Source organism: Suricata suricatta, chromosome 9 (genome assembly GCF_006229205.1).
Source record: "Suricata suricatta isolate VVHF042 chromosome 9, meerkat_22Aug2017_6uvM2_HiC, whole genome shotgun sequence".
Lineage (NCBI taxonomy): Eukaryota > Metazoa > Chordata > Mammalia > Carnivora > Herpestidae > Suricata > Suricata suricatta.
The window spans coordinates 27,448,996-27,471,770 of NC_043708.1; the positions used below are offsets into that span (position 1 = coordinate 27,448,996).

General features: G+C 35.5%; 1 protein-coding gene across 11 annotated transcripts in view; it reads left to right on the forward strand.

Annotated features, from left to right (window-relative positions):
- The window catches only part of NUMB (NUMB endocytic adaptor protein), a 184,873-nt gene that overhangs the window by 129,730 nt on the left and 32,368 nt on the right, over positions 1-22,775 (forward strand). For 7 of the 11 annotated variants that reach the window (XM_029952777.1, XM_029952785.1, XM_029952782.1 and 4 more), the window contains exons 5-6: positions 14,626-14,700; positions 20,767-20,799. In XM_029952777.1, coding sequence (XP_029808637.1) covers positions 14,626-14,700; positions 20,767-20,799 — 108 coding nt within the window. Of the gene's footprint in view, positions 1-7,896; positions 8,044-14,625; positions 14,701-20,766; positions 20,800-22,775 lie in introns of those variants that run through there. The other 4 variants (XM_029952783.1, XM_029952787.1, XM_029952784.1 and 1 more) reach the window with 2 other exon arrangements.

Here is a 22,775-nt window from a genome sequence, read left to right on the forward strand (position 1 = left end):
AGGCAGGAGATTATTTAAATAATTTTTTCAAGAAAAGGAAAAATGACCTAATTCATCCAAGAATGAAATTCCACATACTAGTTTTTCTAAAGTACATTTTTGTGAATAAAAGTTCCTTACTCAGAGGGAGTTTGGAAAAGGCATACGGACAAAAGAAGTCCCAGTGTCAAATATTTTAGCCATTAAAGCATAAGTCAGCTGCAATTCTTCAGTAAGATAGTGTCTCAGAAAAGAAGAGAGACCTCTTTAATAATGTTTATTTCAATAGGCATGTTTTTCTCATATTCTAGTAAAGCACAATGCTGATTTCCATCTCCACACTTCCAAAATAGATTATGCAGCTAAGAGTCAGTCCATATATGAGATATTTTTGTTCTCTCCTTTCCGTTAAATCTCCCTGCCCCCCTCCTTTTTTTTTGCTGGCATAAATACCCATAACAGATCAGTTGAAGCGATCAAAATGATAGAATAAAATTCTCTGGTAACACTTTGAAACCTGTATTCATATCTCAGCACCTAAAGATAACTCAGAAACCAGATTCCATTATTATTAATAAAAAATGGAAACAAGGATTAAGTGACTTGGATGTAGTATTAGGAACAAGTCCCAGTAAAGAAAAAGAAAGAAAACAGAGATATATAATACTAGAGATAAGAAAGTGAGGCGACCCAATCACAGATTCAAGTTATGTGAGTACTTTATAATTTATGCTGACAAATTGGAAAATTTAGATTAAGAATGTTCTATGGAAGGGGCACTGGGTGGCATAGTCGGTTAAGTGTCCAACTTAACCTCATATCGTGATGTTACAGTTTGTGGGTTGGAACCCTGCATCAGGCTCTTCATCAGCACAGGGCCTGCTTCAGATCTCTGTCCTCCTCTCTCTCTGATCCTCCTCACTTTTTCTTTAAAAAAAAAAAAAAAAGAATGTTCTAGGAAAATATACATTACCAAAGTTAATTAAAGTAGAAAATGAAAAGTTGAATAGGCCTGTAACCACAAAGGAAATAGAGAATGTTTTTAAAATCCAAAACTATCTACCCAAAAAGATTATAGATGGTTACACAGATTGATTCTTTCAAAACCTCAAAGAATAATTCTTATGCTGTTTAACTATACCAGAGCATATGAGGGTTGGGGGAGAAAAGAATGGTTTCAAGATTTTTTTTTATGGCATTACAGAATCCTGATGTAACAAAGATAGCATAAAACAAAAAGAAAACCGTACACCAGTTCCACTTATAAATATAGATGAAAAAATAGACAGAAAAATAGAACAAATGGGATCTAAAAGTAGAATAGAAGACCAAAGTAGCGTTTAACTCAAGAATCCACACGTGATTTAGTATTAGGAAATTTGATGTAGTTCATCACATTGAGGGACGTAAGAAAAGGACTTCATCATTGAAACAGAAGCAAAGTTGAATGACTCACACCTGTTGATTTCAGAACTTAGTACAAATCTGTAGTGATCAAAACAATGTCATATTGACATAAGGATAGGTGTATTTTTTTTAATGTTTTTTATTTATTTTTGATACAGAGAGAAACAGAGCATGAGAGGGGGAGGGGCAGAGAGAGAAGGAGACTCAGAACCAGAAAAAGGCTCCAGGCTCTGAGCTAGCCGTCAGCACAGAGCCCGATGCGGGGCTCGAACCCACAAACGTGAGATCCGACCTGGGCCGAATTTGGCGCCTTAACCACTGAGCCACCCAGGCGCCCCGGATAGATGTATAGAACAATGTAGTAGAATTGAGAGTACAGAAATAAACGTATACATCTGTGGCCAGTTGATTTTTGAGAAGTGTCAAGACCATTCAGTGGGGAAAGAATGGTCTCTTCAACAAATGGTGATGGAACAACTTGATTTTCACGATGAAAAAAAATGAAGCTAGATCTCTGCCTTACACTATGTGCATAAAATTAATTCTTAAAAGTTAATTTAAGAATATAAGCACGGGGCGCCTGGGTGGCTCAGTTGGTTAAGTGGCCAACTTCAGCTCAGGTTATGATCTCACTCTTCCCAAGTTTGAGTCCTTTGTTGGGCTCTGTGCTGACCACTCAGAGCCTGGAGCCTGGTTCAGATTATGCGGCTCTCTCTCTCTCTCTCTCTCTCTGCCCCTACCCCACTTGCGCTTGCTCTCTCTCTCTCTCTTTCTCTCAAAAATAAATAAATATTTAAAAAATGTTTTAAAGAATGTAAGAATAAAAACCATAAAATTCACGAAAGAAAGCATAGGGGTAAATTATCATGACCTTGGATCTGGCAATAGATTCATAGAAAAGACACCAAAACCATGAGCAACAAAAGAAAAAATAGATAAACTGGACTTAATTAAAATGTAAAATTTTTGTACATCAAAGGAAGTTATTAAGAAAATGAAAAGACAACTGCAGAATCGGAGAAAATATTTGGAAATCACATGTCTAATAAGAGTCTACTATTTAGAATATATAAAAGAACCTGATTTAAAAATAGGCAAAGGACTGGAATAGAAATTTCTCCTAAGAAGATATACAGATGGCAAACAAGTACATGAAACGATACTCAACATCATTAAGTATTAGGGAAATACATATCAAAACCACAGTGACATGCCACATCACACCCACTTGGATGGTTCTACTTTTAAAAAAATGAAAAATAAGCTTTGATGAGGATGTGGGGAAACCAGCACCCTTATACATTACTAGTGGGACTGTAAAATGGTTCAATTTCTGTGGAAAGCAGTTTGGTGGTTCCTCAAAAAGCTAAACATAGGGTTATCATAGGACTCAGCAATTCTTCTGCTAGGTATATAGCCCCAGAGAACTGAAAACTCAAATAAATATGTGTACATTCACTCATGTTTATAGCACCACTATTCATAAAGCCAAAAGGTGGAAACAGCCCACATATCCCTCAGTGGAAGAATGGACATACAAACTATGGTTCATACATACAGTGGACTATTGTATGTATCAGCTTTTATAAAAAGTAATGAAGTACTCATACATAACAATGTGGGAACCTCAAAAATAACCTGCTAAGTGAAATACTCCAGACACGAAAGATCACATATTCTAGGATTTTGTTTATATAAAATATCCAGATTAGGTAAATCTATAAAGACAGAATGCAGGTTATTGGTTGATAAGGGGCTTCAGGGAAGTGCTGCCACATGTAGCAAATGCTTAATGGGTACAGGGGGTTTTTTTGGTGTGAAGAAAATGTTTTAGAATTAGATAAAGTCGGTGATTGCACAACACTGAATGAACTAAGTGCCACTTAATTACTCACTTTGAAATGGTTAACTTTATGTGATGTGGATTACATCTCAATCTTTTTTAAAGTTTAAAATATTATTCAATCCTAATAAATCTTCTTAGCAAAATAGAAATAGCATAGTTCCTAATAGGAATAATAGAATACTTATTTTATTCTATAACTATAATAGAATAGTTATTTCTAATAGAATTCCTAATTCATAATAGTAACAAACTGTCCTGGAGTCATAGATGGTGAAATATTTCCATTGAATTTGAGATGATAAAGTTGCTCCTTTCTTTCCTTTCCTTTTCATTTTCCTTTTTTCCTTTATTCCTTTTCCTTTTCCTTTCCGTGAGTAGGGGAGGGGCAGAGGGAGAAAGAGAATCTTAAGCAGGCTCTAGTGTGGAGCCTGATGTGGGGCTCGATCTCACAACCGTAAGATCATGACCTGCCTGAGCTGATATCAAGAGTCAGAAGCTTAATCAATTGAGCCAGCCAGGCACCCCAAGTTTGCTCTTACGTAGCACTGTTACTCAACACTGATTTAGAAACGGTGATAAGTACCTTTGAATAAGAAAATAAAAGTTATAAAAGTGGGAAAAGACTTCTTTTGTTTGTTTCTGTAGATGTTATCTTTGAAAAACCAAGAGAATTAACCAAAAAAAAAACTGCCTAAAGTTATAGGAAACTCCAGTGTTTTGATATACTAAAATCAAAAGATAGGAAAACCAGTTAGTGTTGTTGAAAAATATTATAGGTCTTTTCATTCTGACAAAAAGTGGATTAAGCTAACATAGAAATGCTCCCAATACAAATATCTAGAAATGCTGAATACATTTATAAACTACCTTTTTCTCTTAAAACACATCTGAGCTTTCAATAAAAACAGATCTCTCCAGTTACCAGAAATTAAGAGGGAATTTGAAAGCACAGTAGTAATTATGCTGGCCTGGTACAACCTAGGAGGTAGAAGATTTGTGAGCTAGAGTCTTTGGTTTTAACATGTATTTTGAAAGTCCTGGACTTATCAAAACCAGAGCCTTAGAACTGAGAACCCAGCATAGAACCAGAAATTTCAATGGGCTTTATAAGTGAAACAGAGAATTAAGAGAAGCAGCAAAATAAACAAACAAATATTTTTAAAAAATAGAATCTTGCCTCTGCTCGGATCCTGGGTGAAGAAAGGAGTCTCCAAGAAAAAAAATTGAAACTGTGGATTTGGACTTCATATGCTATAGCCTGCATGGTGTAAGAATCCTCTAATATATAATAGGATTTAGCTACTAATACACCTGGGGTATCTTTTAGAGGCAAATATAAAACTACTCCATAATCCAGAATGCATGAATTTCTCCCAGAAAAATTGAGCTTCAGTGAAGATGAACTTACAATTTAAAAAATAAGTTATAAATCATATGTGGAAATGATATGCAGATATAAACACAGATTACAAAATAATGTACAAGATTAGCCCTGTAAGAAGTTGAATTGATAGACTATAGAGGACACTATAAAATATGTATGTATATATAAAATCATTAGAAACATACAAAAATAAATTCCAACTATAAGGAAAAAATAAGACCTGAAAAAAAGGAATTAGACAAATCTGACAAATCTGAGCTTCTAAAAATGAAAAATATTGTTACTGAAATTGTATTTAGTAGATAGATTTAATAGTACATTAGACCTAGTTAAAAGAGAGTTGGTCAACTGGAAAGATAGATTTGATAAAGTTACCCAGAATACAGGACAAGATTATAAAGAGAAAATACGAAAAAGAGATGAAGAAACATGGATGAACAAATTAAAAAGGCCAATGGAAGCTCCAGGAGGAGAGAGGAAGATGAATTTATTTAAAGCAGTATTTGAATCCTCAGATTGAAGAAGCAAATAAGATAGATTAAATGTAGTCTGATATTTTTTTGTCCATTTGATTTTTGACAAGGGTACAGAGTGCAGTCAGTTGGGGAAAGAATTGTCATCCATTGCTGCTGAGACAACTGGATTTTCACATGTAAAAGAATGAAGTTAGATCCCTACCTTAAACCAGGTAAAAAACTTACTGGATCAGTGACCTAAATATAAGAGTAATAACAATAAAATTCCTAGAAGAAAGCACAGGGGTAAATTTTCATGCTTTTAAATCTGGCAGTGGAGTCTTAAATATGACACCAAGAGCATGAGCAACAAAAGAAAAAAATAGATATATTGAACTTCATCAAAATTTGAAAGTTTTTTGCAAGGATGTTTTCAAAGAAAGTGAAAAGATGATATATGGAATAGCAGAAAATATTTGGAAATCATATATTTGGAAAAGGCTTAATACACAGAATATATGACGACTCTTGCAACTCAACAATTTAAAGACATACAACCTAATTAGAAAATGGGCAAAGCAATGAAAATACAACAGTTCAAACCTTTGGGATGCAGCAAAACTTTCCTAAGAGGGAAGTATATAGCAATACAGGTCCACCTCAAGAACCAAAAAAATCTCAAACACCCTAACCTTACACCTAAAGGAGCTAGAAAGAGAACAGCAAACAAAGCCTAAAGCCAGCAGAAGGAAGGAAATAATAAAGACTAGAGCAAAAATACATGATATAGGAACTAATAAAACAATAGAATAGATCTATGAAACCAGGAGCACTGGTTCTTTGAAAAAATTAACAAAATTGATAAACAGAAAGGGGGGAGGGAGAGAGAGAATCCCAAGCAAGCCCTGCAGGGTTCAGTCTCACCAACCATGAGATCATGACCTGAGCCAAAATCAAGAGTTGAACACTTGAACAGCAGAGTCACCCAGGTGCCCCCTCTAGCCAGACTTATCAAAAAGAAAAGAGAAAGGACCCAAATAAGCAAAGTTAGAAGAAATAACCAACACTATAGAAATACAAACAATTACAAGAAAATATTTTGAAAAACTATATGCCAACAAACTGGACAACCTAGAAGAAATGTATCAATTCCTAGAAACATATAAATTACCAAAACTGAAGCAGAAAGAAACAGAAAAATGGGACAGGCTGATAACCGGCAAAGAAATTGAATTAGTAATCAGAAAATTCCCAACAAACAAAACCAGATGACTTCATAGGCAAATTCTACCAAACATTTAAAGAAGAGTTAATACCTATTTTTCTCAAACTATTCCAAAAAAATAGAAAAGAAGATTTCTAATTTTTTTCAATGAGGGCAGCATTACCCAAATACCAAAACCAAATAAAGACACCATTAAAAAAGAGAACTACAAGCCAATGTCCTGGATGAGCATAGATGCAAAAATTGTCAATAAAATACTAGCAAACTGAATCAAATAATACATTACATATATTCACATTAATCAAGTGAGATTTAGCCTTAGGTTGCAAGTGTGATTCAGTATTCGCAAGTCAATCAACATGATCTATCACATCAACAAGAGAAAGATTTTAAAAAAAAGATAAAAACTTTGATAATTTCCATAAATGCAGAAAAAGCATTTGACAAAGTACAGCATCCATATATGATAAATACCCTCAACAAAGCAAGTTTAGAGGCACTATACCTCAGCATAAAAAAGGCCAAATCTCAAATATGAAAAGCCCAGAGCTAGCATTACTCAACGGTGAAAAACTGAGAGCTTTTCTTCTATAGTCAGGAACCAGACCGGGATGTCCACTCTGATCACCCCTTTTATTCAACATAGCACTGAAAGTCAGAGCTACAGCAATCAGACAACAAAAAGAAAAGGCATCCACATTGGCAAGGAAGAAGTAAAACTTTCACTCTTTGCAGATGACAAGACTGTGTATAGGAAACCCTAAACACTTCACTAAAAAACTGCTAAACTAATAAACAAATTTAGTAAAGTTGCAGGATACAATATCAGTGTACAGAAATCTGTTGCATTTCTGTACTCCAATAATGAAGCAACAGAAAGAAAACTAAAGGAATCAATCCCATTTTTACTTGCATTGAAGACAATAGGATAGCTAGGAATAAACCTAACCAAAGAGGTGAAAGACCTGTACTCTAAAAACTATAAAGAACTGATGAAAGAAATTGAAGATGACACAAAGAAATGGAAAGACATTTCATGCTCATAGATGGAAGTAACAAATATTGTTAAAATGACTATACCACCCAAAGCAACCTATACATTTAATGGAATACCTCCCAAAATACCAACATTTTTCACAGAGCTTAGAACAAACAATCCTAAAATTTGTATGGAACCACCAAAGACCCTGAATAGCCATAGTAACATTGTAAAAGAAAAAGCTGAAGGCATCACAATTCTGGGCTTCAAGTTATATTACAAAGCTAGAGTAATCAAAATAGTATGGTACTGGCACAAAAATCGACACATAGATCAATGGAACAGAAGACCCAAGAATGAACCCACAACTATATAGTCAATCTTCAGCAAAGCCGTAAAGACTATCCACTGGGTAAAAGTCTCTTCAATATATGGTGGTGGGAAAACTGGATAGCTACCTGCAAAAGAATGAAACTGGACCACTTTCTTACACCATACCCACCAATAAATTCAAAACAGATTAAAGACCTGAATGTAAGACGTGAAATCATAAAAATCCCAGAACACCAGCAGTAAATTTGTTTGACATTGACCATAGCATATTCTTTCTAGGTACGTCTCCTGAGGCAAGGGAAACAAAAGCAAAAGTAAACTGTTGAGACCAAATCAAAATAAACGTCTTCTGCACAGCAAAGAAACAATCAACAGAACTAAAAGGCAACCTATGGAATGGGAGAAAATATTTGCAAATAACATATCTAATAAAAGGTTAGTATCCAGAGTCTAAAAATAACTTAATAAAACTCAACACCCCAAAAATGAATAATCTAATTAAAAATGGGCAGAGGAGCTGAATAGACATTTTTCCAAAGAAGTCATGCCGATGGCCAACAGACACATGAAAATATGCTCAGCCTCACTTATCATCAGGGAAAAGCAAATCAAAACTACAATAAGATAATACCTCACACCTGTCAGAATGGCTAAAATCAAGAACACAAGAAAGAACAGGTGTTGGCAAGGATGTGAAGAAAGGGAAACCCTTTTGCACTGTTGGAAATGCAAGCTAGCGCAGCCACTTTGGAAAACAGAATGGAGGTTCCACAGGAAGTTAAAAATAGAATTACCCAGGGACACCTGGGTGGCTCAGTTGGCTAAGAGTCCAACTTCAGCCCAGGTCATGATCTCACAGTTTGTGAGTTCGAGCCCTGCATTGGGGTCTGTGCTGACAGCTTGGAGCCTGGAGCCTGCTTCGGATCTCTCCCTCTCTCTTTCTCTCTCTGCCCCTCCCCCACTCACAGTATATGTCTGTCTCTCTCTCTCAAAAATAAATAAATGTTTAAAATAAAGTAAAACCCCTTGTTTAAAAAAAATTACCCTACAATCCAGCACTTGCACTACTAGGTATTTACCCAAAGAATACAAAAATATTAATTCAGAGAGATACGAGTACTCCAATGTTTATAGCAGTGTTATCTCCAATATACAAATTGTGGAAACAGCCCAACTATCCATCAACTGATGAATGGATAAAGATGTGGTGTATATATATATGCAATAGACTATTACTTAGCCATGAAAAAGAATAAAATCTTGCCATTTGCAAGGACCTGGAGAGAGAGTAGTAGAATGCTAAGCAAAGTAAGTCAGAAAAGGGACAAATGCTATATGATTTCACTCATATGTGTAATTTAAGAAACAAAACAGATGAGCAAAGAGGGAAAGAAAGATGCAGATGAAGAAATAGATTCTTAACTATAGAGAACAAACTGATGGTTTGCAGAAGGGAGGTGTGTTAAATAGGTGACAGAGATTAAGGAGTGTACTTGTTTGTGATGAGCACTGGGTTACGTATAGAAATGTTGAATCACTATATTGTACATCTGAAACTAATGTTATACTCCTAACTGGAATTTAAATAAAAGCTTAAAAAATACATAAATAGGCCAAATTTTTAAAAATGAACAAAGGATATGAATTGATATTTCTCCAAAGAAGATACACAAATGGCTAATTAGCACACAATAAGCTAGATACTCAGTATCAGTAGTCATTAGGAGCATGCAAATCAAAATGACAAAATACTACACTCCTATTAAAGGGATGGTGTAATTTAAAAAATTATAGAAAATAAAGTGCTGATGAGCATCTAGGGAAATTGAAACCCTCATACATTTTGATGGGCATGTTAAATGGTGCAATGCTATGGAATATACTTATTAATCTAGAAATGTACAAGAGTGTATTTGAAGACTAATCTTCAGAGACATAAAAGACTTGAATAAATAGTGTTAGGTGGAATAGATCAGTATTATGATGTCAGTTTTTCTCAAATTAACTAGTGAACTTAAGGCAATCTTAATTAAAATACTGAAGGTTTTTTTGGACAAGAACAAAATTATTCTAAACTTGATACCAAAGATTAAACATAGGAAATAACTAGGAAAATTCTGTGGGAGAAAGTTAGTGAAAGCGATCATGCCAAAACATATTAAAATGTATTCTTAAACTGTAGTGATCAAAATATCATGTTATAGTGCCAAAATAGAAAGAAACAACAGTAGAACAAAACAGAAGGTCCAGGATAATGTAATTTTTAATAATATATATTTGGCATTTCAAGTCAGTGATTAAGGATAAAGAAACAAAAAGAACTTAACAGTATATGTGACAAGGAACTAGGAATGAGATGTCAGAATTTGTTAAAATGTCATAACAACAATGCAGATAGTTCAGTTGGTGAGATTTTACTCTTTTCCACTGCTTTATTTTCTTTGCTTATTGGACCAAGAAATTAAGAATATATTTTTGGGCTGTGAAAAAGGCCAAATATCAACAGAACATAAAGAAATCCTTTTAGAGCCGAATTCAACCAAAGAGATATTTTAAAGTTCGTCACTACCTTCTAAGCTGAAAAATAGAGCTTTCTAGAATTTGAGTGTAATATACCTATCACTATTCCATCTAACTGAATGATGAAAATCAATCTTCAATGAGAGAGTACTTTATTATTATGAGTGTGAATTCAATCTGAACGTCTAGAGCTAGTTGACAGACCTATCAATGTTTGACATTTCTGATAGCCTATAATTTTGGGGTAAATTTTTTCTAACTTAGAAAAAAAGAGATAAGCCAAGATGGCTAAATATGGAACCTGTCTTAAAGTTATCCCTTATTGAGCCAGACAAAGGTACACATGAAAATTTGCTACCAGCATCCTTTCTTATTTTTATGAAACACTATTATGTATTTTTTAATATAGTTTATTGTCAAGTTAGTTTCCGTATAACACCCAGTGCTCCTCCCCACAAGTGCCCTCCTCCATGACCATCACTCCCCCTTCTCCTTTCCCCTTCCCCTTAGCCCTCAGTTTGTTTTCAGTATTCAAGAGTCTCTCATGATTTGCCTCCCTCCCTCTCCCTAACTCTTTTTCCCATTTCCCCTCCCCATGGTCCTCTGTTAGGATTCTCCTGTTAGACCTATACATGAAAACATATGGTATCTGTCCTTCCCTGCCTGACTTATTTCGCTTAGTATGACACCCTTGAGGTCCATCCACTTTGCTACCAATGGCCATATTTCATTCTTTCTCATTGCCATGTAGTACTCCATTGTATATATATATATACCACATCTTCTTGATCCATTCATCAGTTAATGGACATTTAGGCCCTTTCCATGATTTGGTTATTGTTGAAAGTACTGCTATGAACTTTGGGGTACATGTGCCCCTATGCATCAGCACTTCTGTATCCCAAAGGCTGTAACAAAAGATGTAACAATGTATTATATTTAATGTAGTAGTTTAAAAATTCTCTAAAATTTGAGGTCCTTATATACTGAGTATCTATAATGGATTCAGTGATGTCGAGTTTAAGAAAACATTACCACTGTTTCTCATCTGTAAAACCAAAGAGTGGAACTAAATGTGAATCTAGATATAAAGTGTTTAGAAAATAAAATTTGTAGCCAAAATCTGTTGCATATGATAATCTAACATTGAATATGTAAAGATTTATCTTATTGGATTTCATATTATTCAGATTTGCCCTAAAGAGGTTAGACTCCTTCAACTTAGAACTATATAGGGGGTATAGCTCAGGGGTAGAGCATTTGACCGCAAAACAACTTAGAACTATATATAATACATTATTTGATTCACTAAAAAGTGAGGATTCTTCCTATTTATATAATGTTCACTCAAAATTATAGCTGTTAAAATTCTTTAGACATTTAATTATTTTGGTCTTAGATAATGATCTTTATGATTAATGCCTCAAGTTACCTGAAGTTAGTTTCCTAAGTTGATTATAATACACTGGTTTTATGCACTTATTCGGTATTAGAAAGATTTGAGTAAAAATGAAAAATTCCGTATGTATGTGCATTCTGAGAGTGTTCTGGGTCAGGCTGCTTGGGTTTGAGTATTCACTAGCTGAGTAATCTTGGGCAAGTTACTTAAACTCTATGCTTGTGTTTCCTGGGGCTCTTGTTATTCTGCTGTGCCGTGCGTTCCCAATATTTCACCTCTATGCAGGGCCAAATGGTGGGAGATATACAAAGGGGGGGAAAGCAGAAAGGGTGTTGGTCCCATCTTCCTGGAATCACAATTTCACTGAGAGGGAAGTTCCCTCCCACAGAAGTCTGGCTCTTGAAGGTTTCCATTGCTGCCATCAGCACCACCACTACAGGATGTTTTAGGGAGCTGGGATGTGAGACAACAAAAAATTAAGAGACATAAATAAAAGGGAGGGTTATTCTTAAACTCTCTCCTGATCTTAGTGCCACAGCTAGAGTGCTTTTCCCAGAGTTCTTTTTTATTTCCCCCAGGGTTCTTTCTTTGCCACGGCACTCCCTTTTGGATTTCTGGCAGTGTTAAGTTCTAGCTAGAGGTATCAAAAAGAAGGAGGAGAGTGAGAGGTAAACTCTGCCAGTTCAGAAGCACCTTAAGGTGCCTGGATGGTTCAGTCGGCTAAGCATCTTAAGCATCTGGCTCTTGATTTCAGCTCAGGTCATGATCTCACAGTTTTGTGAGTTCCAGGCCTGTGTCAAGCTCTGTGATATCTGTGTGGGATTTTCTCTCTCCCTTTCTGCCCCTTCCCAGTCCCCATGTGTGCTTGCTCATTCTCTCATTCTCTGTCTCTGTCTCTCTCTCTCTCTCTCTCTCTCACACACACACACACACACACACAATAGATAAATAAACAAAAAAAGAAATATCTTAGAGCCTGGCATTCTTCTCAAATTTGTCTTTTCTGTGCTTTACAGAAGAGACCTCAGATAGGTGCTTCATGGATTCTGTCCAGGTTTTATGGTTTCATTCAGTGGGTTAGACAGAGAAAAGTGTGTCTACTCAATGTTACCCAGAACCAGACCAGAAATTTCCTTTTAAAAGAGAGTACTTACAGGAGCACCAGGGTGGCTCTGTCAGTTGAATGTCTGACTCTTGATTTTGGCTCAGATTGTGATCCCAGGGTTGTAGGAGCTTGTGGGGCTCTGTGCTGAACGTAGAGCCTGCTTAAGATTCTCTCTCTCTCTGTCTCTCTCTCTCTCGCCCCCTCTCCTTTTCCCTCTCTCCCTCTCTCCCCTCCCCCCCCCGCTTGTATGCTTGCACCCCATCCCCAATTAAATAAATAAAAGAGAGTACTTTTGTAATATTCCCTCCATCCCATCTGCTTTTTCTTACCTATTCCCATGCTAAGGTACAATTTGAATTGCATTACTACCTTGCAAAAAAGCTTTATGAGCTCTCTATAGACGCTAGGATTAAATAGAGACCGGGGACCCGTGGGTGGCTTAGTATGTTAAGTGTCCAGCTCTTGATTTCAGCTGGGGTATGATCTCACAGTTTGTGAGTTCGAGCCCCACATCCTTTGGGCTCTGCACTGACAATGCGGAGACTGCTTAGGATTCTGTCTCTCTCTCTCTGCCCCTCCCTCACTCATTCACTCTCACTCTTTCTCTCAAAATAAATAAATATTTTTAATAAATAACTAAAGTAAAGACACATTCAGCATTAAAGTTCCCCAGCTGTATATACCTCGTATTCTAGCCAAACAGCCTACTGATACTTGCTGATATATAGTTATGCTTTTCTACACCCATAACTTTTGTTAAATTCTCTTGGCCTACAATAGTTTCCCAACCTTTCAATTTTTGCCTCTTCAAATTCTACACATCTTTTAAATATTTTTTAAATTATTTATTTAGTTTGAAAGAGACAGAAAGGGTGCTAGTGGAGGAGGAGAGAGGGAAGAAGGAGACACAGAAACTGAAGCAGGCTCCAGGCTCTTACAGCTGTCCGCACAGAGGCTGACGCGGGGTTCGAACCCACGAACCGTGAGATCATGACCTGAGCTGAAGTCTGGCAGTAAACCAACTGAGCCACCGAGGTGCCCCTAAAGGTTTTTTTTTAATGTTCATTTTTTAGAGAGATAGAAAGACAGAGACAGAGGCAGAGTGCGTGGGAGAGAGGGGCAGAGAGGGAGACACAGAATCCCAAGTAGGTTCCAGGCTCTGAGCTGTCAGCACAGATCCTAGCTCAGGGCTCAAACTGACAAACTGTGAGCTCATGACCTGGGCTGAAGTCAGACGTTCAACTGATTAAGCCACCCAGGCACCCCTCTATACATATTTTAAAGTTTAAATGTACTGCCCTCTTAAAATTTGTTTTTGAGGTCTCTGCCCAGCTCTTAAATGCTTGCCATAAAAGGAGTATGTGATCTCTTCATCCTTTGAATAACTGTTCTTTTTATTTGTGCTTTTATCAATATGTGTATACATGTACATACACGTATTTACATATGTATACATACACAGTTGGTTTTAGGATTATTTTTGTGTTCAGACATATAGTAACTATGTCTAACACTGGCTATTATATTCACATCTAATATATTTAGATAACATTTAGTGCTTACCATGTGCTTTTTCACTTCTCTATAACAACTCTTTGAGACATTGATTCTAAGTCTCATTCATATGAGAGAACTGAGGATACAAAACATTATTTTAACTCTTCTACAGTGGTAGTTTCTTAAGTGCAGAAATTTTAAATATTTTTTTTAATATTTTATTTATTTTTAATACAGAGAGAGACAGAGCATGAGAGGGGGAGGGGCAGAGAGAGAAGGAGACACAGAACCGGAAGCAGGCTCCAGGCTCTGAGCTAGCTGTTAGCACAGAGCCTGACGCGGGGCTCGAACCCACGAATGTGAGATCTGACCTGAGCCAAAGCCGGAGGCTTAACCGACTGAGCCACCCAGGAGCCCCTTAAGTGCAGAAATTTTAGTATTCAATTCTACTCAATAAGCATAGCAATAACCCTAACTTTTTTCTTCTTTTCTATAGTACCTTGGCCATGTAGAAGTTGATGAGTCGAGAGGAATGCACATCTGTGAAGACGCTGTAAAAAGATTGAAAGCTGTATGTATTTGGTGGTTGCCAGGACTGATCTATATGCTGAAATATTTTCTTAAAAGATTTTGCTCAGTAAATTTTAATGATTCAGTATCCAGTAACAGCATTTCTCTTAAGGCAAAAGATGTGGGCTCTCTAATTAAGAGCGTCTCATGCTGCACATCCAAAGATGTAAATTATATAGACCAACTTTGTCAACGTAGGCCAGACATTATCCAAAAGTTACTTTTGATTCAGAACCTATATTAAACAAGTGGTATGAAATCTTACAAATGAATAATGTTCTAAAACCAAGAGAAAACTGTTAGAGTTAGTGTCAACGTAACTGTGATAACTGGGTTATAAAATACTGATACTAAGTTTACTATAATAAACAGCTTTCCAGGAAAAAGTAGGAGAAAGAGTTATCTATGATGATGGCTGGTGAGGTTTACAGTTGGGGGAGGGCTTATTATATTTTGGCAGCTGCTCCCCAGTTTCCTTCTATGCACCCCTCTGATGTAAACAGTGTGTTCCATACCTTTTGCACGAACTTGAGCATACCTGATATGGAGAGGCCTTTTCCAGGATAAATAAGGTTTTCTTTGCCTGTTACACCATAGAACAAATCCCAGGCACAGGCTTGTATATTTAGTAAAGGAGAGAATGGATTCTGAATTCATAAAGGTTTGCAGTAAAGTGTTAATATCATATTTTGGATAGGTTTGAAGAATGTTTCATAAACACTGACAATCCTCTTTGCAACCTTCCTTCTCTCCAATGTGTGGTCTTTTACCCCTTTTGCTATGAAAGCTTTGCATGCCCTGCCCTAGACAGCATTAAATACTTGTTGCTTTAGGTTTGCTGGGATAGTAGGCTGCCACAAGTTTGGCTACTAGTGAGTGCTTTTATTTTTTTTTCCCCTCAATTTGCTTAATAATCAATACTTTTCTGCTGCTTGGCACATTTCATATATGACCCCTCATCTATAATCCCTCAAAATAAAAGATACAAGAATAAGGAAGCAACCAACTTAAAGAGGTCTATTATATTTTGGAACAAATGTCTGTGAATCTGTTGTAGGAGGGATAGGAGGGGAAAAACAACTGATTATAGTATGCAAATAACTAAAAACAAACCAACATGTAGACGGATGTACATATACACACACATACGTAACATTTACCTCAGATTTTGGTTATTTAAATTCTTAAATGATTGAAGCCCTTTCTAATCTAATCATCATTAATGTTAAAGAGATTATATTAATCTATTATGGTATATGAAACTATAATTTATAGATTTATCATGTCCACTTTAGGATATTCTCCAGTTAAATACAGCCTCAGATAATATAATTTGCCAAGAAACATAAAATCAATCAAAAAACATAAAAAACATAAAATCACTTCTTAAACAAAATAATTCTAAGTTCACTAGAAGAATAAGTTTAGCTTAGAAAATTTTTGAAGTAATGCAATGATTTGCCCTACTTAGTCATTAAAGAATATTTTAAACAACACAATACTAATTAATGATTGAAGACAATAGATAAATCAGGAATTAGACTAAATGGACCTGAAATAAACTACAAATAGTTATTAAATCTTATAACTTTTATAACTTACACTTAGAAGGCTAGTCTTTTAATTCAGAGTATGGCTTCATGTTCACTTTCTAAATAAGGATAAACTAGGGATGGTTTCAGTTTGCACAGAATATATTAAGAAATGATACCTAGTTTAATGAGCAGTGAATCTGCCTAGGTGGTTTTTTTGAGAGAGAGGGCGTGAGCTGGGGAGGGGCAGAGAGAGAGGGAAACACAGAATACAAAGCAGGCTCCAGAGCCTGATGCAGGGCTCAAACCCGGGAACCATGAGATCATGACCTGAGTCTAAGTAAGATACTTAACCAGTTGAGCCACCCAGGTGCTCCTTAAGTGGTTTTATTTAGCCTACCTTTCATTAGAAACATCTCTTCATTATATACATAACTTAATTGTGTTAAAATACAAATTGGATAAAAACAGTACATAAAACTTCTTGCTGTCCCAGAGATAGCCATTATTTACCATCTATTTTTATTTTTATTTTTATTTGAAGCTTATTTATTTATTTATTTATTTGGAGAGAGAGAGAGAGTGTGTGCAACATGCAAGCACAAGTGGGGTAGGAACAGAGAGAGATGGAGGGAGAGAGAGTCCCAAGCAGGTTCTGCACTGTCAGCGCAGAGCCTGACACAGGGCTCGAACTCACAAACTGAACTATGAGATCATGACCTGAGCCAAAATCAAACAGTTAGATGCTTAACCAACTGAGCCACCCAGGCGCCCCTTTACCATCTAGTTTTAAAACTAATTTTTTTATGGGCTCCTGGCTGGCTCAGTCAGAGGGTATATGACTCTTGATCTCAGGGTCATGGGTTCAAGCCTCCCATTGAGTATAGAAATTACTTAAATATATAAACTTAATTAAAAAACTAAATTTTTAATTGAGTGAAATTTTTATCTTTTTTTTTAACCATGAAGATTATAAACTATAAACATGATTATTTGAGGTATGGAACTATTTAGTTAATAAATTAATGAGTTTTATTTTCACCAGAAGTGGGAACCAAGTTGCCATTTAAGAAATTATACCTATGCCTAGAACAGTGACTGGTACATAGTAGCCACTCAAAAAATATTTCTAGAATGAATATACAGAAAACAGTTCAGCCCTCAATATGTGGTCAAATCAAATCTCCTAACAATTATCATTATCATGTTACATTAACGTTTTAAAGTTTATGAAGCCCTTTTATATATCTCTGAAAGATCTTCATTTCCCTATAGTCATTTATGAATAATATGAAATTTGATGTACATCAGTTGCTTTTCTGGAAATAGGTAAACTTTTAGACTTTCAAGGGAAATTGACTACTTCTGAACTTTTCGTTCAAGAAGTTCTTTGAAGTTTTTTAGACTAATGCTATCCAAGAGACTTAAGGCAAATGTTGTGTATAATTCCAGATAGATAAAAATGTATTTAAAAACATAAGATTGAATTTTGGGTAATTGGGGTCAATTTCCTATTTATTGTACTCAATAAAACTCCCCCTATAAATATTCTTTCTAATGCTATACTGACAGGCTTACAGTAAATTGGAATTCTTCAGGATGTTGTTCTTCTCAGACCATATTAGTCCACAAATATTTATGATTTTTATATTATTTTCATATTTTTACTGTTCAGAAATTTCTAGTTGCCTCCTGCCCCTTATCAAACATTCATCAAACATCTGTAATCTGCTGTGCCAGATGCCTATATTGTGCCAAGAGCTATGTCTCCTTCTTAGAGTTTCAAATAAATGGAAGTAAATGTAAAAGAAAATTAAGAAATGTTTATGTAACTAGTTTGAATGTCAGAATTTTAAAATTTAAAGAATTATGTAGCTTAGATTATACTCGTTAATTAGCAAAACAAAGGTCTTAAACCTATCACTTGGATAATGCTTGAACTAAAAAATGTGACATTCTAGAGCTTCTTAAATTTGTAAATAATTGAGGAAGCCAGATAATTTGCAAGTATGGTTTTTATTTTTCCTCAATGTAGTCTCTTACAATTTAGGATTACTTTACTATCAACTAGAAGTTACCTGCATAGTTAATATTCTCAAACAAAATTGAATTTTCAAAATGCTTCTCAGAGTATAAATATGTTTAAATTCTTTTTACTTTGAAAGTTAGTTACAGCTATTTTCTACTCTTTTGTAACAAGTGCACAAATTAGCTGCGTTGGGACTTAGATCATATGGGATAAATAATAGAAACAACTACTGCCCATTTTCAGTGCCTTTAATGACATAGGCAGTTGCAGGGTGAGTAGGAATGTCAAACATCAGTGTATTTATAAAGTGTATAGGGCCTTGGTTATCTTGCTTGACACTAGTCCAGTATATTCTTCCTTTTAAAAGGTCTTTTCTTCCCATTGTCTCTGAATGTCTCTCCCTCTCTGTCTTGGTTTTAGACTAGTTTCATTATACTGACAGTTTCTAATTTGTTGTTTTTTTATTCACTATTTGATATATTTGCTTTAATATATGTTCTTGTTTTAGCAGGTAAAAAGAATCATAACTTGTTTTTTTTTTTCTAAAAAAAAACACTAATATTCTCTACTAGCTATCTTTAATGCAATTGCACGACAACTTTTTTTGGTTAACATCTGAAGTCTTTTTATGAAGAGAGCAAACTACATGTTTAACAAGAGCTTTCCTGGGAGCTAAATTAAATATTAACAGATCTCCTTCCCTCACCTCCCTAGCCCTTAAGAATGGTGAAGCTTTTAACTTGTGCTGCATCTTTAAAAAAGCTGATTGTTACTCACAGTCTAACAAAAGTAGGCTCACCAAACTTGGCAGTAGAAATAAACTTAGTCTTATTGCAATAACTACCTCAATTACTTTATTGTTTTTCCAGCTTAAGTTCAAAACATTTTTTGGAAATATTTGATGCTATTTATGATTTTCAGAACTTAGGTAGAAAACAAACTATTCAGTTTGAGAATAGTGAATGAATTTATAAATTGTTTGAGAGAGTAAATTTTCAGTAGATTTGTCTTTTTCTAGGTATCTATCCAACATTAAAAACTGATTCTAAAAACTAAAAGCTTAGGAAATGTAAAGTTAAGATAGCTTGGGTTAAAACCCATGTACCTTGCATTCAAGTTCTGATTTTGAATGGTAGCCAGCTTTCAAAGATAGTACATGCTAAAAACTTGTTGCTGGGACCATAGATAGTTAGCTGTCTCTTATCTACATAATTTCAGAGCTGTATATCTATATCAATGCAGGTTTCTTTTTTTTGTGTGTGGGTTTTTTTTTTTTATGTCTTTTATTTATTTTTGAGCGAGCAGGGGAGGGTCAGAGAGAGAGGGAGACACAGAATCCGAAGCAGGCTCCAGGCTCTGAGCCAGCTGTCAGCACAGAGCCCGACGCGGGGCTCGAACCCACGAACATGAGATCATGACCTGAGCCGAAGCCGGCCACTTAACCGACTGAGCCACCCAGGCGCCCCAGGTTTCTTTTTTTTTTAATGTTTATTTATTTTTGAGAGAGAAAGGGAGAGTGCAAGCAGGGGAGGGGCACAGAGAGACACACAGAATCTGAAGCAGGCTCCAGGCTCTGAGCTGTCAGCACAAAGCCAGACACAAAGCTCAAACTCACATGACCTGAGCCGAAGTCGGATGCTTAACCAACTGACCCACCCAGGCACCCCACAAGTTTCTTTATTCTAAAACAGTAGTATTTTAAAAGAAAACAAGCCCCTATTTTTAAAATTTATTTGTGGTCCATATGAGATGTTTGGTCCTCAGATTTTTTGTCTTTTTTCAGCTGCAGTGAAAGCATTAGCTTTGTGTTCTTGATCACTGATTTATTCTCTTTGGAATAGAACATATCTATTATTTCCCCATAATTGTTGTGGAATCAATCAGCCCATACATAACATACAAATTGATCCTAATGCATAAGTAAGGATTCTCTAACCTCTTGAACTCAGCAAGAAAAGTCTGACAAGGATTCTTGCTGCACACTCATAATTTAATTTTATGTATTGTATTTTCTATGTGGTTGTTCAAAAGTGGACTGGTTTTTTAATTTATGACTTCCACATAGTTGACCACTGATTTTTAAATTGAAAAATGTATATGGAAATTAAAAATATATTTACTACTCACTATTAAGAAATTTAAAATGCAAATCTCACCAAAGCAGTATGTGTTAATCTTTTTATCTGCTGCCAAATTTGGATAATGTCTGTTTCAAAAGTAAATAGAGAATACAAACTAACTAGTTGCTCTGCATGGATACACAGGTTCTGATTTCTTCTCACTCGTTTCATGGATTCTTAGACCATACAGTATGTTTTCCTGCATTTTCATGCACCCTTCCTTTCTCCCTATCACTCCTGGTATGGATAACTCTTTAAAACTCTCACTCCCTCCCCTTCTCCTACTTTGCCCTTTACCCAACTTCTGTATGTGCTTTTTGGTATGAAACCCTGGGACATTTAGCCCATACAATAATAGCACTCGACTTGTCCCCCTGTTCCTCCAGGAAAGGAAGTTCTTCAAAGGCTTCTTTGGAAAAGTAAGTTTGATGCCACATTCGTGCTTGCTTTATAAGGAGTTACACCCCTAGTATAGCACTGACATTGGTTTCTTCATAATACAGGAATTGATTTGACTATATATAGAAATTAATAAATTGGAAACTTGCTATCTATGATGGTAACTGTGTGTCTGTTGATACTAAAATCCAATAAATAAAGCAGATAAGTTAAAAAAGAATTATTTCCTCAAGGCTAGGTATTAAATTTAATTTGATCTTGCAAAGCTGTTCATATTAGCTGGGTTTTTAACAAGTGAGTTTTACTTAGTGCTAAATATTGAGGGAGAAGTTGAAGTGGAAATTGAATGTATACATTTTACATTCAATGCTAATACTTCTTTTTTTCAATCTAAATTAAATTTCAGGTAAAGTAAGTGAAAGTACATAAACTTACCTTTGGGGATTCTGTGATTTTTTTAAACCTGGGCTGCTAATCTAAGAAAAACAGTCTTAATTTGCAGTCTACCAAATATCTATCATTCTGTGGGATGTTCCTTCTGTACATGCTTTTCAAGTAATGATTATTGAATGTTCAGAGTTTCTTAGAATTAAGAATATATATACAAATAGTTAAGTACATTTCTAACATTTTTGTGTCAAAGCTTATCATTGTTTAATTTTAAGTAAGTGCTACAAAATAATTCAGACTGAGAAAGCATAAGAAAACACTACTGTCATTGGATAACTGACTGTAAATTACAAAAAGTTAATGTGAATATAAAAATCCCATCACAATTGGTTTTCAGGGGGTTTCTTTTCTTTTTTTTTTTTAACTGGGTGGTTTTGTTACCTTGGAAATTTGTTTTAAAGAACAAATAGTTTCCATTTCTTAAGTAAATATTTTAGTTGTAACTTGTTTTTACATGTTCATGTAGGTCACCTTTATACTATAAATTGTTTATAAACAAATTTGAAGAGGTTTTAGATTGAATGGCTTGATTCAGTTTACTGCTGTCCATCTGAAATAGAAAGTCATATAATAACCCACATATGTCACAATAAAATTTCATAGTACATATTTTGAGTTTGAGTTAAATTAACAGGTCTGTATCTAGAAAGAACTAATCCTACAGACATCTGCATCATTACAGTTAACCCTGAACAATGCCAGGGATCAGGGCCTTCACCCCTCTCCGCAGCCACAAATTTCTGTATGATATTTGACTCCCATGAACTTAACTGCAGTAGCCTACTGTTGACCCTACCAACAACATAAACTGTCCATCAACACATATTTTTTAACGTTTATTTTTTTGAGAGATAGGGCACTAGTGGGGGAGGGGCAGAGAGAGGAGATAGATCTGAAGCATGCTCTGCACTGAGAGCAGAGAGCCCAAAGTGAGGCTCAAACTCAGGAACTGTGAGATCATGACCTGAGCCAAAGTCAGATGCTTAACCAAATGAGCCACCCAGGCATCCCATCAACGCAAATTTTGTATGTTATATGTATTATATACTGTATTCTTAGATAAAGTAAGCAAGAGGAAGAAAAATGTTATTAAGGAAATCTTGCGGCGCCTGGATAACTCAGTTGATTAAGCATCTGACTTCAGCTCAGGTCATGATCTCACAACCGGTTCATGAGTTCGAGCCGCACATCAGACTCTCTGTTCTTGGTGTGGAGCCCGCTTTAGATCGTCTCGTCTGTCTCCCTCTCTCTGCCTTTTCCCTGCTTGTGCATGCTTTCTCTCTTTCTCTTTCTTTCTCTCTCTCTCTCTCAAAAGTAAATAAATATTAAAATTTTTTTTTATCTTAAGAAAAAATACATTTACAGTACTGTATTTGTCAAATCTGTATATAAGTGGATTTGTGCAGTTCAGTGGTATTCAGGGGTTAACTATATAAATAGGCATTATAATTGTTAAGGAAGTTTTTTGTAGGTATTTATTCTCTTCCAAATAGAATTTCTCAAAGCAATTTCACATCATCATAATTATTATACAATGTAAACTGCC